Below are 15,946 nucleotides of genomic sequence, written 5' to 3' on the forward strand. Positions count from 1 at the left end.
GAACCCTGCAGTAGAACCATACCAGAGACCCTTATAGTCAGCAGTAGCACCATACCAGAGACCCTTATAGTCAGCAGTAGCACCATATCAGAGACCCTTATAGTCAGCAGTAGCACCATACCAGAGACCCTTATATTCAGCGTGTGGCTTAGATAAATTATAATGTTTTATTGGCTTTAAATCCTTATTTATGTAATATAATACTATTTTAATACAACATGGTTTGTGTTCTTGTTATTGATGTATAATTATTGTTGTGGTTTTACCTCTGAGTCCTCATCCTTCTTCTTCTTCTTGGCTGGTGTAGAGGAGGGAGAGGTGGAGGGGTTGGTGGTCGAGTTGATGGAGGGGATCTCCTGTGAGGGGCTGTCGGCCCCCTGGGGTCCTCCTGGGGAGTCCTGGGAGGAGCTGGGGGTCTCAGCCTCCGGCTGGATTATTTTCAACTGGGAAAACACACCACACACACACACACACACACACACACACACACACACACACACACACACACACACACACACACACACACACACACACACACACACACACACACACACACACACACACACACACGCGCGCATGGACAGCGTTAAGCGTTAGTCAGTTAATTGGCTGTTGGTTCTAATAACTATTTGCCTGTAGTGAGGTCTGTAGTGAGGTCTGTAGTGATGCCTGTAGTGATGTCTGTAGTGATGTCTGCAGTGATGCCTGCAGTGATGTCTGCAGTGATGCCTGTAGTGATGTCTGTAGTGATGTCTGTAGTGATGCCTGTAGTGATGCCTGCAGTGATGTCTGCAGTGATGTCTGTAGTGATGTCTGTAGTGATGCCTGTAGTGATGTCTGCAGTGATGCCTGTAGTGATGTCTGCAGTGATGTCTGCAGTGATGTCTGCAGTGATGTCTGTAGTGATGTCTGTAGTGATGTCTGTAGTGATGCCTGCAGTGATGTCTGTAGTGATGTCTGCAGTGTGTCATGATTATTTTCAGTGATGTCTGTAGTGATGCCTGTAGTGATGTCTGCAGTGATGTCTGTAGTGATGCCTGTAGTGATGCCTGCAGTGATGTCTGCAGTGATGTCTGCAGTGATGTCTGCAGTGATGCCTGTAGTGATAAGGCCTGCAGTGATGTCTGTAGTGATGTCTGTAGTGATGTCTGCAGTGATGCCTGTAGTGATGTCTGTAGTGATGTCTGTAGTGATGTCTGTAGTGATGTCTGCAGTGATGTCTGTCATAAGGCCTATAATGATGTCTGTAGTGATGTCTGTAGTGATGTCTGTAGTGATGTCTGTAGTGATGTCTGTAGTGATGTCTGTAGTGATGCCTGTAGTGATGTCTGTAGTGATGTCTGCAGTGATGTCTGTAGTGATGTCTGTAGTGATGTCTGCAGTGATGCCTGTAGTGATGTCTGTAGTGATGCCTGTAGTGATGTCTGTAGTGATGTCTGTAGTGATGTCTGTAGTGATGTCTGTAGTGATGTCTGTCATAAGGCCTATAATGATGCCTGTAATGATGCCTGTAATGAGGCCTATAATGATGTCTATAATGAGAACTGTAATGATGCCTGAAATGAGGCCTGTAATGATGCCTGTAGTGATGCCTGAAATTAGGCCTGTAATGATGCCTGTAATGATGCCTGAAATGAGGCCTGTAATGATGCCTGTAGTGAGGCCTGTAATGAGGCCTGTAATGAGGCCTCCCCCACCTCTACAGAAGAATTAGATCAGCATGAACTGTGTGGTTGTAGAGACCATGCTGCCAGAGACAGTCAGTAGGGCTGGTAGGACTGACAGAAGGATGTGTTGGACAAGGACAGTCTTTAACCTTATTGTCAGTGTTGAAGACCAGTGGCTGGACCTTGACTGCCTCAATGATGGTCCACACCCTGTTGTTCCCGGTGTCGGTAGGCGGAGAGGCAGAGATGATGGAGAAGGTCACACCGGGGGCAACTGAGGCTGAGGTGGCTGTTGGGCTGCTGCTGCTGGTAGAGGTGGGGGAGATGCCTCCAGGCCAGGCTAGGGCCGGGGAGAGAGACTGGGTCTGGGCTGGTGGGAGAGACTGGGTCTGGGCCAGGGAGAGAGACTGGGTCTGGGCTGGGGAGAGAGACTGGGTCTGGGCCGAGGAGAGAGACTGGGTCTGGGCCGGGGAGAGAGACTGGGTCTGGGCCGGTGAGAGAGACTGGGTCTGGGCCGGTGAGAGAGACTGGGTCTGGGCCAGGGAGAGAGACTGGGTCTGGGCCAGGGAGAGAGACTGGGTCTGGGCTGGGGAGAGAGACTGGGTCTGGGCCGAGGAGAGAGACTGGGTCTGGGCCAAGGAGAGAGACTGGGTCTGGGCCGAGGAGAGAGACTGGGTCTGGGCTGGGGAGAGAGACTGGGTCTGGGCTGGTGAGAGAGACTGGGTCTGGGCCAGGGAGAGAGACTGGGTCTGGGCCAGGGAGAGAGACTGGGTCTGGGCCGAGGAGAGAGACTGGGTCTGGGCCGGGGAGAGAGACTGGGTCTGGGCCGGGGAGAGAGACTGGGTCTGGGCCAGGGGAGAGGCCAGGGTCTGGGCCAGGGGAGAGGCCAGGGTCTGGGCCAGGGGAGAGGCCAGGGTCTGGGCCAGGGGAGAGGCCAGTGTCTGGCCCAGGGGAGAGACCAGGGTCTGGGCCAGGGGAGAGGCCAGTGTCTGGGCCAGCGGAGAGGCCAGGGTCTGGCCTAGGGGAGAGGCCAGGGTCTGGGCCAGGGGAGGGGGTGAGGAGGTTGTGAAGGTGGCTGTGTCTCCCTGGCCTATGGAGCGACGTTCTGGGCTGAACGTGCTGTTGGCTGTAGGCAGGGCCGGGCCGAGGGTGTGGCTCTGGGTGAGGGTGTGGCTCGAGCTGTGGGTGTGGTTAAAACTGTGGGCGTGGCTCTTAGGGCTGACTACAGCGGTAGCTCTCTGGAGGTTGAGGAGACTGAGGGCCTGACAGGATGACTGTTTCTGGCTGGCTGGCTGCTCCTGAGGGAGAGACACAGGGCTGTGGCTGAGGAGGAGGCTGGCTGGCTGCTCCCTAGGGAGAGACACAGAGCTGTGGCTGAGGAGGAGGCTGGCTGGCTGCTCCCTAGGGAGAGACACAGGGCTGTGGCTGAAGAGGAGGCTGGCTGGCTGTTCCCTAGGGAGAGACACAGAGCTGTGGCTGGGAAGGAGGCTGGCTGGGATCCCACTCTTTGGCTGAACCTGGAGAGGAGGGAGGGAGAGAAGGAGCATGTTACAACTTCTTTGGGATAGGGGGCAGTATTTTCACGTCCGGATGAAAAGCATGCCCAAAGTAAACTGCCTGTTACTCAGGCCCAGAAGCTAGGATACGCATATAATTGGTAGATTTAGATAGAAAACACTCTAAAGTTTCTGAAACTGTTAAACTGATGTATGTGAGTATAACAGAACTGATATGGCAGGCGAAACCCAGAGGACAAACATCCCCCCCAAAAAACTATTTGGCTTACCACTATTTTCAATGGCTAGTACTATAATTATAAGCCCAAGTCCTCCCAAATTGCAGTTCCTAGGGCTTCCACTAGATGTCAATAGAATTTAGAAAGAGTTTCAGGCTGGTTTTTGGTTAATGGTTAATGGTGCTGCCACCTGGCGGTTACTTCAACACCTGGAGGTTACTTCAACACCTGGAGGTTACTTCAACACCTGGAGGTTACTTCAACACCTGGAGGTTACTTCAACACCTGGAGGTTACTTCAACACCTGGAGGTTACTTCAACACCTGGTGGTTACTTCAAAACCTGGAGGTTACTTCAACACCTGGAGGTTACTTCAACACCTGGAGGTTACTTCAACACCTGGTGGTTACTACAACACCTGGGTTTGTAATGGTGCTGATACCTGGTGGTTACTACAACACCTGGTGGTTACTACAACACCTGGAGGTTACTTCAACACCTGGTGGTTACTACAACACCTGGGTTTGTAATGGTGCTGATACCTGGTGGTTACTACAACACCTGGTGGTTACTTCAACACCTGGTGGTTACTACAACACCTGGGTTTGTAATGGTGCTGATACCTGGTGGTTACTACAACACCTGGCGGTTACTACAACACCTGGTGGTTACTTCAACACCTGGGTTTGTAATGGTGCTGATACCTGGTGGTTACTTCAACACCTGGGTTTGTAATAGTGCTGACACCTGGTGGTTACTACAACACCTGGGTTTGTAATGGTGCTGCCACCTGGTGGTTACTTCAACACCTGGGTTTGTAATAGTGCTGATACCTGGTGGTTACTTCAACACCTGGGTTTGTAATGGTGCTGACACCTGGTGGTTACTACAACACCTGGGTTTGTAATGGTGCTGACACCTGGTGGTTACTTCAACACCTGGGTTTGTAATGGTGCTGATACCTGGTGGTTACTACAACACCTGGGTTTGTAATGGTGCTGATACCTGGTGGTTCCTTCAACACCTGGGTTTGTAATGGTGCTGATACCTGGTGGTTACTACAACAACTGGTGGTTACTTCAACACCTGGGTTTGTAATGGTGCTGATACCTGGTGGTTACTACAACAACTGGGTTTGTAATGGTGCTGATACCTGGCGGTTACTTCAACACCTGCGCTCTGATACACCACCAGGCCTCTAGCGTTATGAGCAGAGATCCTGCCTGGATGACCTCTCAGATCTGCCTTCACAGCCGGTTATAGACTATAGCCAATCACAGCCTAAACAGTGTTTTGTTTAGCTGTGGTTTTTCCTCTGAGGGTTTTAAACAGACGATATGCTGCTATTCAACTTCTGGTTCAGATCATTACAGCCTATATACCAGAGGGTTACTGGTTCTGACCATTACAGCCGATATACCAGAGGGTTACTGGTTCAGACCATTACAGCCTATATATCAGAGGGTTACTGGTTCAGACCATTACAGCCTATATATCAGAGGGATACTGGTTCAGACCATTACAGCCTATATACCAGAGGGTTACTGGTTCAGACCATTACAGCCTATATACCAGAGGGTTACTGGTTCAGACCATTACAGCCTATATACCAGAGGGATACTGGTTCAGACCATTACAGCCTATATACCAGAGGGTTACTGGTTCAGACCATTACAGCCTATATACCAGAGGGTTACTGGTTCAGACCATTACAGCCTATATACCAGAGGGTTACTGGTTCAGACCATTACAGCCGATATACCAGAGGGTTACTGGTTCAGACCATTACAGCCGATATACCAGAGAGTTACTGGTTCAGACCATTACAGCCTATATACCAGAGGGTTACTGGTTCAGACCATTACAGCCTATATACCAGAGGGTTACTGGTTCAGACCATTACAGCCGATATACCAGAGGGTTACTGGTTCAGACCATTACAGCCTATATACCAGAGGGTTACTGGTTCAGACCATTACAGCCTATATACCAGAGGGTTACTGGTTCAGACCATTACAGCCTATATACCAGAGGGTTACTGGTTCAGACCATTACAGCCGATATACCAGAGGGTTACTGGTTCAGACCATTACAGCCGATATACCAGAGGGTTACTGGTTCAGACCATTACAGCCTATATACCAGAGGGTTACTGGTTCAGACCATTACAGCCTATATACCAGAGGGTTACTGGTTCAGACCATTACAGCCTATATATCAGGTGTGCGTGCGTGCGTGCGTGCGTGCGTGCGTGCGTGCGTGCCTTGCTTGTACCTGAGGTAGAACAGTGGAGGTCTGTCCAGACAGCCGGTGTAGAGAGCTGACCTGAGGAACCTTGATGGGCACTACTGTTAGGTTTCCCAGCATCTAGAGAGGAGAGAGGAGAGAGAGAGGAGAGGAGAGGGAGAGGGAGGGAGAAGGAGATGAGATGAGAGAGAGGTAGAGAGAGAGGTAGAGAGAGAGAGAGGTAGAGAGAGAGAGAGAGAGAGAGACAGAGAGGAGAGGGAGAGGGAGAGGGAGGGAGAAGGAGATGAGATGAGAGAGAGGTAGAGAGAGAGGTAGAGAGAGAGAGAGGTAGAGGTAGAGAGAGGTAGAGGTAGAGAGAGAGAGAGGTAGAGGTAGAGAGAGGTAGAGAGAGAGAGAGGTAGAGGTAGAGAGAGAGAAAAGTTAGTTTCACCACAACATATTATAATATAACAGGTATAGAGAGTTTGCGTGTGACTCTACACACTTTAGGACTACATGTGACTCTACACACTTTAGGACTACATGTGACTCTACACACTTTAGGACTACATGTGACTCTACACACTTTAGGACTACATGTGACTCTACACACTTTAGGACTACATGTGACTCTACACACTTTAGGACTACATGTGACTCTACACACTTTAGGACTACATGTGACTCTACACACTTTAGGACTACATGTGACTCTACACACTTTAGGACTACATGTGACTCTACACACTTTAGGACTACATGTGACTCTACACAGGACTACATGTGACTCTACACACTTTAGGACTACATGTGACTACACTTTATGACTACATGTGACTCTACACACTTTATGACTACATGTGTGTGACTCTACACACTTTAGGACTACATGTGACTCTACACACTTTAGGACTACATGTGACTCTACACACTTTAGGACTACATGTGACTCTACACACTTTAGGACTACATGTGACTCTACACACTTTAGGACTACATGTGACTCTACACACTTTAGGACTACATGTGACTCTACACACTTTAGGACTACATGTGACTCTACACACTTTAGGACTACATGTGACTCTACACACTTTAGGACTACATGTTTAGGACTACATGTGACTCTACACACTTTAGGACTACATGTGACTCTACACACTTTAGGACTACATGTGACTCTACACACTTTAGGACTACATGTGACTCTACACACTTTAGGACTACATGTGACTCTACACACTTTAGGACTACATGTGACTCTACACACTTTAGGACTACATGTGACTCTACACACTTTAGGACTACATGTGACTCTACACACTTTAGGACTACATGTGACTCTACACACTTTACATGTGACTACATGGACTACATGTGACTCTACACACTTTAGGACTACATGTGACTACATGTGACTCTACACACTTTAGGACTACATGTGACTCTACACACTTTAGGACTACATGTGACTCTACACACTTTAGGACTACATGTGACTCTACACACTTTAGGACTACATGTGACTCTACACACTTTAGGACTACATGTGACTCTACACACTTTAGGACTACATGTGACTCTACACACTTTAGGACTACATGTGACTCTACACACTTTAGGACTACATGTGACTCTACACACTTTAGGACTACATGTGACTCTACACACTTTAGGACTACATGTGACTCTACACACTTTAGGACTACATGTGACTCTACACACTTTTAGGACTACATGTGACTCTACACACTTTAGGACTACATGTGACTCTACACACTTTAGGACTACATGTGACTCTACACACTTTAGGACTACATGTGACTCTACACACTTTAGGACTACATGTGACTCTACACACTTTAGGACTACATGTGACTCTACACACTTTAGGACTACATGTGACTCTACACACTTTAGGACTACATGTGACTCTACACACTTTAGGACTACATGTGACTCTACACACTTTAGGACTACATGTGACTCTACACACTTTAGGACTACATGTGACTCTACACACTTTAGGACTACTTTAGGACTACATGTGACTCTACACACTTTATGACTACATGTGACTCTACACACTTTAGGACTACATGTGACTCTACACACTTTAGGACTACATGTGACTCTACACACTTTAGGACTACATGTGACTCTACACACTTTAGGACTACATGTGACTCTACACACTTTAGTGACTACATGTGACTCTACACACTTTAGGACTACATGTGACTCTACACACTTTAGGACTACATGTGACTCTACACACTTTAGACTACATGTGACTCTACACACTTTAGGACTACATGTGACTCTACACACTTTAGGACTACATGTGACTCTACACACTTTAGGACTACATGTGACTCTACACACTTTAGGACTACATGTGACTCTACACACTTTAGGACTACATGTGACTCTACACACTTTACATGTGACTACACACATGTGACTCTACACACTTTAGGACTACATGTGACTCTACACACTTTAGGACTACATGTGACTCTACACACTTTAGGACACACTTTAGGACTACATGTGACTCTACACACTTTAGGACTACATGTGACTCTACACACTTTAGGACTACATGTGACTCTACACACTTTAGGACTACATGTGACTCTACACACTTTAGGACTACATGTGACTCTACACACTTTAGGACTACATGTGACTCTACACACTTTAGGACTACATGTGACTACACTTTGACTACATGTGACTCTACACACTTTAGGACTACATGTGACTCTACACACTTTAGGACTACATGTGACTCTACACACTTTAGGACTACATGTGACTCTACACACTTTAGGACTACATGTGACTCTACACACTTTAGGACTACATGTGACTCTACACACTTTAGGGACTACATGTGACTCTACACACTTTAGGACTACATGTGACTCTACACACTTTAGGACTACATGTGACTCTACACACTTTAGGACTACATGTGACTCTACACACTTTAGGACTACATGTGACTCTACACACTTTAGGACTACATGTGACTCTACACACTTTAGGACTACATGACTCTACACACTTTGACTCTACACACTTTAGGACTACATGTGACTCTACACACTTTAGACTACATGTGACTCTACACACTTTAGGACTACATGTGACTCTACACACTTTAGGACTACATGTGACTCTACACACTTTTTAGTGACTACATGTGACTCTGACTCTACACACTTTAGGACTACATGTGACTCTACACACTTTAGGACTACATGTGACTCTACACACTTTAGACTACATGTGACTCTACACACTTTAGGACTACATGTGACTCTACACACTTTAGGACTACATGTGACTCTACACACTTTAGGACTACATGTGACTCTACACACTTTAGGACTACATGTGACTCTACACACTTTAGGACTACATGTGACTCTACACACTTTAGGACTACATGTGACTCTACACACTTTAGGACTACATGTGACTCTACACACTTTAGGACTACATGTGACTCTACACACTTTAGGACTACATGTGACTCTACACACTTTAGGACTACATGTGACTCTACACACTTTAGGACTACATGTGACTCTACACACTTTAGGACTACATGTGACTCTACACACTTTAGGACTACATGTGACTCTACACACTTTAGGACTACATGTGACTCTACACACTTTAGGACTACATGTGACTCTACACACTTTAGGACTACATGTGTGTGACTCTACACACTTTAGGACTACATGTGACTCTACACACTTTAGGACTACATGTGACTCTACACACTTTAGGACTACATGTGACTCTACACACTTTAGGACTACATGTGACTCTACACACTTTAGGACTACATGTGACTCTACACACTTTAGGACTACATGTGACTCTACACACTTTAGGACTACATGTGACTCTACACACTTTAGGACTACATGTGACTCTACACACTTTAGGACTACATGTGACTCTACACACTTTAGGACTACATGTGACTCTACACACTTTAGGACTACATGTGACTCTACACACTTTAGGACTACATGTGACTCTACACACTTTAGGACTACATGTGACTCTACACACTTTAGGACTACATGTGACTCTACACACTTTAGGACTACATGTGACTCTACACACTTTAGGACTACATGTGACTCTACACACTTTAGGACTACATGTGACTTACACACTTTAGGACTACATGTGACTTTAGGACTACATGTGACTCTACACACTTTAGGACTACATGTGACTCTACACACTTTAGGACTACATGTGACTCTACACACTTTAGGACTACATGTGACTCTACACACTTTAGACTACATGTGACTCTACACACTTTAGGACTACATGTGACTCTACACACTTTAGGACTACATGTGTTGACTACATGTGACTCTACACACTTTAGGACTACATGTGACTCTACACACTTTAGGACTACATGTGACTCTACACACTTTAGGATGTGACTTACACACTTTAGGACTACATGTGACTCTACACACTTTAGGACTACATGTGACTCTACACACTTTAGACTACATGTGACTCTACACACTTTAGGACTACATGTGACTCTACACACTTTAGGACTACATGTGGACTACATGTGACTCTACACACTTTAGACTACATGTGACTCTACACTTTAGGACTACATGTGACTCTACACACTTTAGGACTACATGTGACTCTACACACTTTAGGACTACATGTGACTCTACACACTTTAGGACTACATGTGACTCTACACACTTTAGGACTACATGTGACTTACACACTTTAGACTACATGTGACTCTACACACTTTAGGACTACATGTGACTCTACACACTTTAGGACTACATGTGACTCTACACACTTTAGGACTACATGTGACTCTACACACTTTGACTACATGTGACTCTACACACTTTAGACTACATGTGACTCTACACACTTTAGGACTACATGTGACTCTACACACTTTAGGACTACATGTGACTTACACACTTTAGGACTACATGTGACTCTACACACTTTAGGACTACATGTGACTCTACACACTTTAGGACTACATGTGACTCTACACACTTTAGGACTACATGTGACTCTACACACTTTAGGACTACATGTGACTCTACACACTTTAGGACTACATGTTTTGACTACATGTGACTCTAGAACACTTTAGGACTACATGTGACTCTACACACTTTAGACTACATGTGACTCTCAACAGGACTCTACACACTTTAGGACTACATGTGACTCTACACACTTTGACTACATGTGACTCTACACACTTTAGGACTACAGACTGACTCACACTGACTACACTTTAGGACTACATGTGACTCTACACACTTTAGGAACATGTGACTCTCACACTTTAGGATACATGTGACTCTACACACTTTGACATGTGACTCTACACACTTTAGGACTACATGTGACTCTACACACTTTAGTGACTACATGTGAACATGTGACTCAACTTTAGGACTACATGTGACTCTACACACTTTAGGACTACATGTGACTCTACACTTTAGGACTACATGTGACTCTACACACTTTAGGACTACATGTGACTCTACACACTTTAGGACTACATGTGACTCTACACACTTTAGGACTACATGTGACTCTACACACTTTAGGACTACATGTGACTCTCACACTAGGACTTAGGACTACATGTGACTCTACACACTTTAGGACTACATGTGACTCTACACACTTTAGGACTACATGTGACTCTACACACTTTAGGACTACATGTGACTCTACACACTTTAGGACTACATGTGACTCTACACACTTTAGGACTACATGTGACTCTACACACTTTAGGACTACATGTGACTCTACACACTTTAGGACTACATGTGACTCTACACACTTTGACTACATGTGACTCTACACACTTTAGGACTACATGTGACTCTACACACTTTAGGACTACATGTGACCTACACACTGGACTAATGTGACTCTACACACTTTAGGACTACATGTGACTCTACACACTTTAGGACTACATGTGACTCTACACACTTTAGGACTACATGTGACTCTACACACTTTAGGACTACATGTGACTCTACACACACACTGTGACTCTACACACTTTAGGACTACATGTGACTCTACACACTTTAGGACTACATGTGACTCTACACACTTTAGGACTACATGTGACTCTACACACTTTAGGACTACATGTGACTCTACACACTTTAGGACTACATGTGACTCTACACACTTTAGGACTACATGTGACTCTACACACTTTGGACTACACTTTGTGACTGACTCTACACACTTTAGGACTACATGTGACTCTACACACTTTAGGACTACATGTGACTCTACACACTTTAGGACTACATGTGACTTTAGGACTAACCTTGTTGGATGCATTTGCTGTTTGTTTTGGTTGTGTTTCAGAGTTTTTTGTGCCCAATAGAAATGAATGGGAAATAATGTATTGTGTCATTTTGGAGTCACATTTATTGTAAATAAGAATAGAATATGTTTCTGAACACTTCTACATTAACGTGGATGCTACCATGGTTACGGATAATCACGAATAAATCTTGAATAATGATGAATGAGAAAGTTACAGGCATAAATATCATAGTTGAAGGACAGGAACGCAGTGAGAACCCTCAACAGGATGTGTTGAAGAACAGAAACGCAGTGAGAACCCTCAACAGGATGTGTTGAAGGACAGAAACGCAGTGAGAACCCTCAACAGGATGTGTTGAAGAATAGAAACGCAGTGAGAACCCTCAACAGGATATGTTGAAGAATAGAAACGCAGTGAGAACCCTCAACAGGATATGTTGAAGAATAGAAACGCAGTGAGAACCCTCAACAGGATGTGTTGAAGGCCAGAAACGCAGTGAGAACCCTCAACAGGATATGTTGAAGAATAGAAACGCAGTGAGAACCCTCAACAGGATGTGTTGAAGGCCAGAAACGCAGTGAGAACCCTCAACAGGATATGTTGAAGAATAGAAACACAGTGAGAACCCTCAACAGGATGTGTTGAAGGACATAAACACAGTGAGAACCCTCAACAGGATGTGTTGAAGGACGGAAACACAGTGAGAACCCTCAACAGGATGTGTTGAAGGACGGAAACACAGTGAGAACCCTCAACAGGATGTGTTGAAGGCCAGAAACGCAGTGAGAACCCTCAACAGGATGTGTTGAAGGACAGGAACGCAGTGAGAACCCTCAACAGGATGTGTTGAAGGACAGACACACAGTGAGAACCCTCAACAGGATGTGTTGAAGGACAGAAACGCAGTGAGAACCCTCAAGAGGATGTGTTGAAGAATAGAAACGCAGTGAGAACCCTCAACAGGATATGTTGAAGAATAGAAACGCAGTGAGAACCCTCAACAGGATGTGTTGAAGGCCAGAAACGCAGTGAGAACCCTCAACAGGATATGTTGAAGAATAGAAACGCAGTGAGAACCCTCAACAGAATATGTTGAAGAATAGAAACGCAGTGAGAACCCTCAACAGGATGTGTTGAAGGACAGAAACACAGTGAGAACCCTCAACAGGATGTGTTGAAGGACATAAACACAGTGAGAACCCTCAACAGGATGTGTTGAAGGCCAGAAACGCAGTGAGAACCCTCAACAGGATGTGTTGAAGGACGGAAACACAGTGAGAACCCTCAACAGGATGTGTTGAAGGACGGAAACACAGTGAGAACCCTCAACAGGATGTGTTTGAGAACCCTCAACAGGATGTGTTGAAGGACAGGAACGCAGTGAGAACCCTCAACAGGATGTGTTGAAGGACAGACACACAGTGAGAACCCTCAACAGGATGTGTTGAAGGACGGAAACTGTCATGTTTTGTCTTATATCATCTTGTCATTTTGCTTTTCCTTCTGTTCGTTTCCCCCTGCTGGTCTTATTAGGTTCGTTCCCTTTTTCTATCCCTCTCTCTCCCCCTCCCTCTCTCTCCTCTCTCTATCGTTCCGTTCCTGCTCCCAGCTGTTCCTATTCCCCTAATCATCATTTAGTCTTCCCACACCTGTTCCCGATCCTTTCCCCTGATTAGAGTCCCTATTTATTCCTTTGTGTTCCGTTCCTGTCCCGTCGGTTCCTTGTTTGTATTCACCATGCTGTGATTGTGTTTCGCCCTGTCCTGTCGTGTTTTTGCCTTCATCAGATGCTGCGTGTGAGCAGGTGGCTCTATCAACTACGGCCTAAGCGACCTGCAGTCTGTGGCCAGTTATTCTAGAGGATTTTTGTTATTCCCTGTTTGATTTAAATCCTTTTGGGTCCTCTTCATGACAGAAACGCAGTGAGAACCCTCAACAGGATGTGTTGAAGGACAGAAACACAGTGAGAACCCTCAACAGGATGTGTTGAAGGACGGAAACGCAGTGAGAACCCTCAACAGGATGTGTTGAAGGACGGAAACGCAGTGAGAACCCTCAACAGGATGTTTTGAAGGACAGAAACACAGTGAGAACCATCAACAGGATGTGTTGAAGGACAGAACGCAGTGAGAACCCTCAACAGGATGTTTTGAAGGACAGAAACACAGTGTCAACAGGATGTGTTGAAGAATAGAAACACAGTGAGAACCCTCATTCAACAGGATGTGTTGCAGGACAGACACAGAGTAGGATGTGTTGAAGAACAGAAACCAGTCCTCAACAGGATGTGTTGAAGGACAGAAAAGTGAGAACCCTCAACAGGATGTTTTGAAGGACAGAAACACAGTGAGAACCCTCAACAGGATGTGTTGAAGAATAGAAACACAGTGAGAACCCTCCATGACACTCAACAGGATGTGTTGCAGGACAGACACAGTGAGAACCCTAATGTGTTGCAGGACAGCCAGTCTTGACGTTTGTGTTGTCTCCTCAGAGTATCTCATGTTACCTCTGGAAGCAGCTTGATGTTTGTGTTGTCTCCTCAGTATCTCATGTTACCTCTGGAAGCAGCTTGATGTTTGTGTTGTCTCCTCAGAGTATCTCATGTTACCTCTGGAAGCAGCTTGATGTTTGTGTTGTCTCCTCAGAGTATCCCATGTTACCTCTGGAAGCAGCTTGATGTTTGTGTTGTTTTTGTTTGATTCTGACCCAGATCTGGGTTTTACTGACCCTCTCCTCATCAACCAGGCCAGATCTGGGTTTTACTGACCCTCTCCACTCTCCTCATCAACCAGGCCAGATCTGGGTTTTACTGACCCTCTCCTCATCAACCAGGCCAGCTCTTCTGTAGAGTGTAATCCAGCCAGTCTTCTGTAGAGTGTAATCCAGCCAGTCTTCTGTAGAGTGTAATCCAGCCAGTCTTCTATAGAGTGTAATCCAGCCAGTCTTCTATAGAGTGTAATCCAGCCAGTCTTCTGTAGAGTGTAATCCAGCCAGTCTTCTGTAGAGTGTAATCCAGCCAGTCTTCTGTAGAGTGTAAAGCCAGTCTTCTGTAAAGTGTAAAGCCAGTCTTCTGTAGAGTGTAAAGCCAGTCTTCTGTAGAGTGTAAAGCCAGTCTTCTGTAGAGTGTAATCCAGCCAGTCTTCTATAGAGTGTAATCCAGCCAGTCTTCTGTAGAGTGTAATCCAGCCAGTCTTCTGTAGAGTGTAATCCAGCCAGTCTTCTGTAGAGTGTTATCCAGCCAGTCTTCTATAGAGTGTAATCCAGCCAGTCTTCTGTAGAGTGTAATCCAGCCAGTCTTCTGTAGAGTGTTATCCAGCCAGTCTTCTATAGAGTGTAATCCAGCCAGTCTTCTGTAGAGTGTAATCCAGCCAGTCTTCTATAGAGTGTAATGCAGCCAGTCTTCTATAGAGTGTAATCCAGCCAGTCTTCTATAGAGTGTAATCCAGCCAGTCTTCTGTAGAGTGTAATCCAGCCAGTCTTCTGTAGAGTGTAAAATCCTATAGAGTGTAAAGCCAGTCTTCTATAGAGTGTAAAGCCAGTCTTCTATAGAGTGTAATCCAGCCAGTCTTCTATAGAGTGTAAAGCCAGTCTTCTATAGAGTGTAAAGCCAGTCTTCTATAGAGTGTAAAGCCAGTCTTCTATAGAGTGTAATCCAGCCAGTCTTCTGTAGAGTGTAATCCAGCCAGTCTTCTGTAGAGTGTAATCCAGCCAGTCTTCTATAGAGTGTAAAGCCAGTCTTCTGTAGAGTGTAAAGCCAGTCTTCTGTAGAGTGTAATCCAGCCAGTCTTCTGTAGAGTGTAATCCAGCCAGTCTTCTATAGAGTGTAATAATCTTCAGTAATCCCAGTCTTCTATAGAGTGTAATCCAGCCAGTCTTCTGTAGAGTGTAATCCAGCCAGTC

The 15,946-nt window shown here is 45.5% G+C and overlaps 1 protein-coding gene across 1 annotated transcript in view; it reads right to left on the bottom strand.

Annotated features, from left to right (window-relative positions):
* Window positions 1-1,859: 1,859 nt before the first annotated feature.
* LOC124019809 (coiled-coil domain-containing protein 8 homolog) overlaps window positions 1,860-15,946 on the bottom strand; it is a 157,487-nt gene continuing 143,400 nt past the window's right edge. The window contains exons 4-6 of the mRNA XM_046335244.1: window positions 5,677-5,769; window positions 2,495-3,184; window positions 1,860-1,973 (exon numbers count right to left, since the gene is read on the bottom strand). Coding sequence (XP_046191200.1) covers window positions 1,860-1,973; window positions 2,495-3,184; window positions 5,677-5,769 — 897 coding nt within the window. The remainder of the gene's footprint in view (window positions 1,974-2,494; window positions 3,185-5,676; window positions 5,770-15,946) is intronic.

Source organism: Oncorhynchus gorbuscha, unplaced genomic scaffold (assembly GCF_021184085.1).
Source record: "Oncorhynchus gorbuscha isolate QuinsamMale2020 ecotype Even-year unplaced genomic scaffold, OgorEven_v1.0 Un_scaffold_688, whole genome shotgun sequence".
In the NCBI taxonomy this organism is placed as follows: Eukaryota; Metazoa; Chordata; class Actinopteri; order Salmoniformes; family Salmonidae; genus Oncorhynchus; species Oncorhynchus gorbuscha.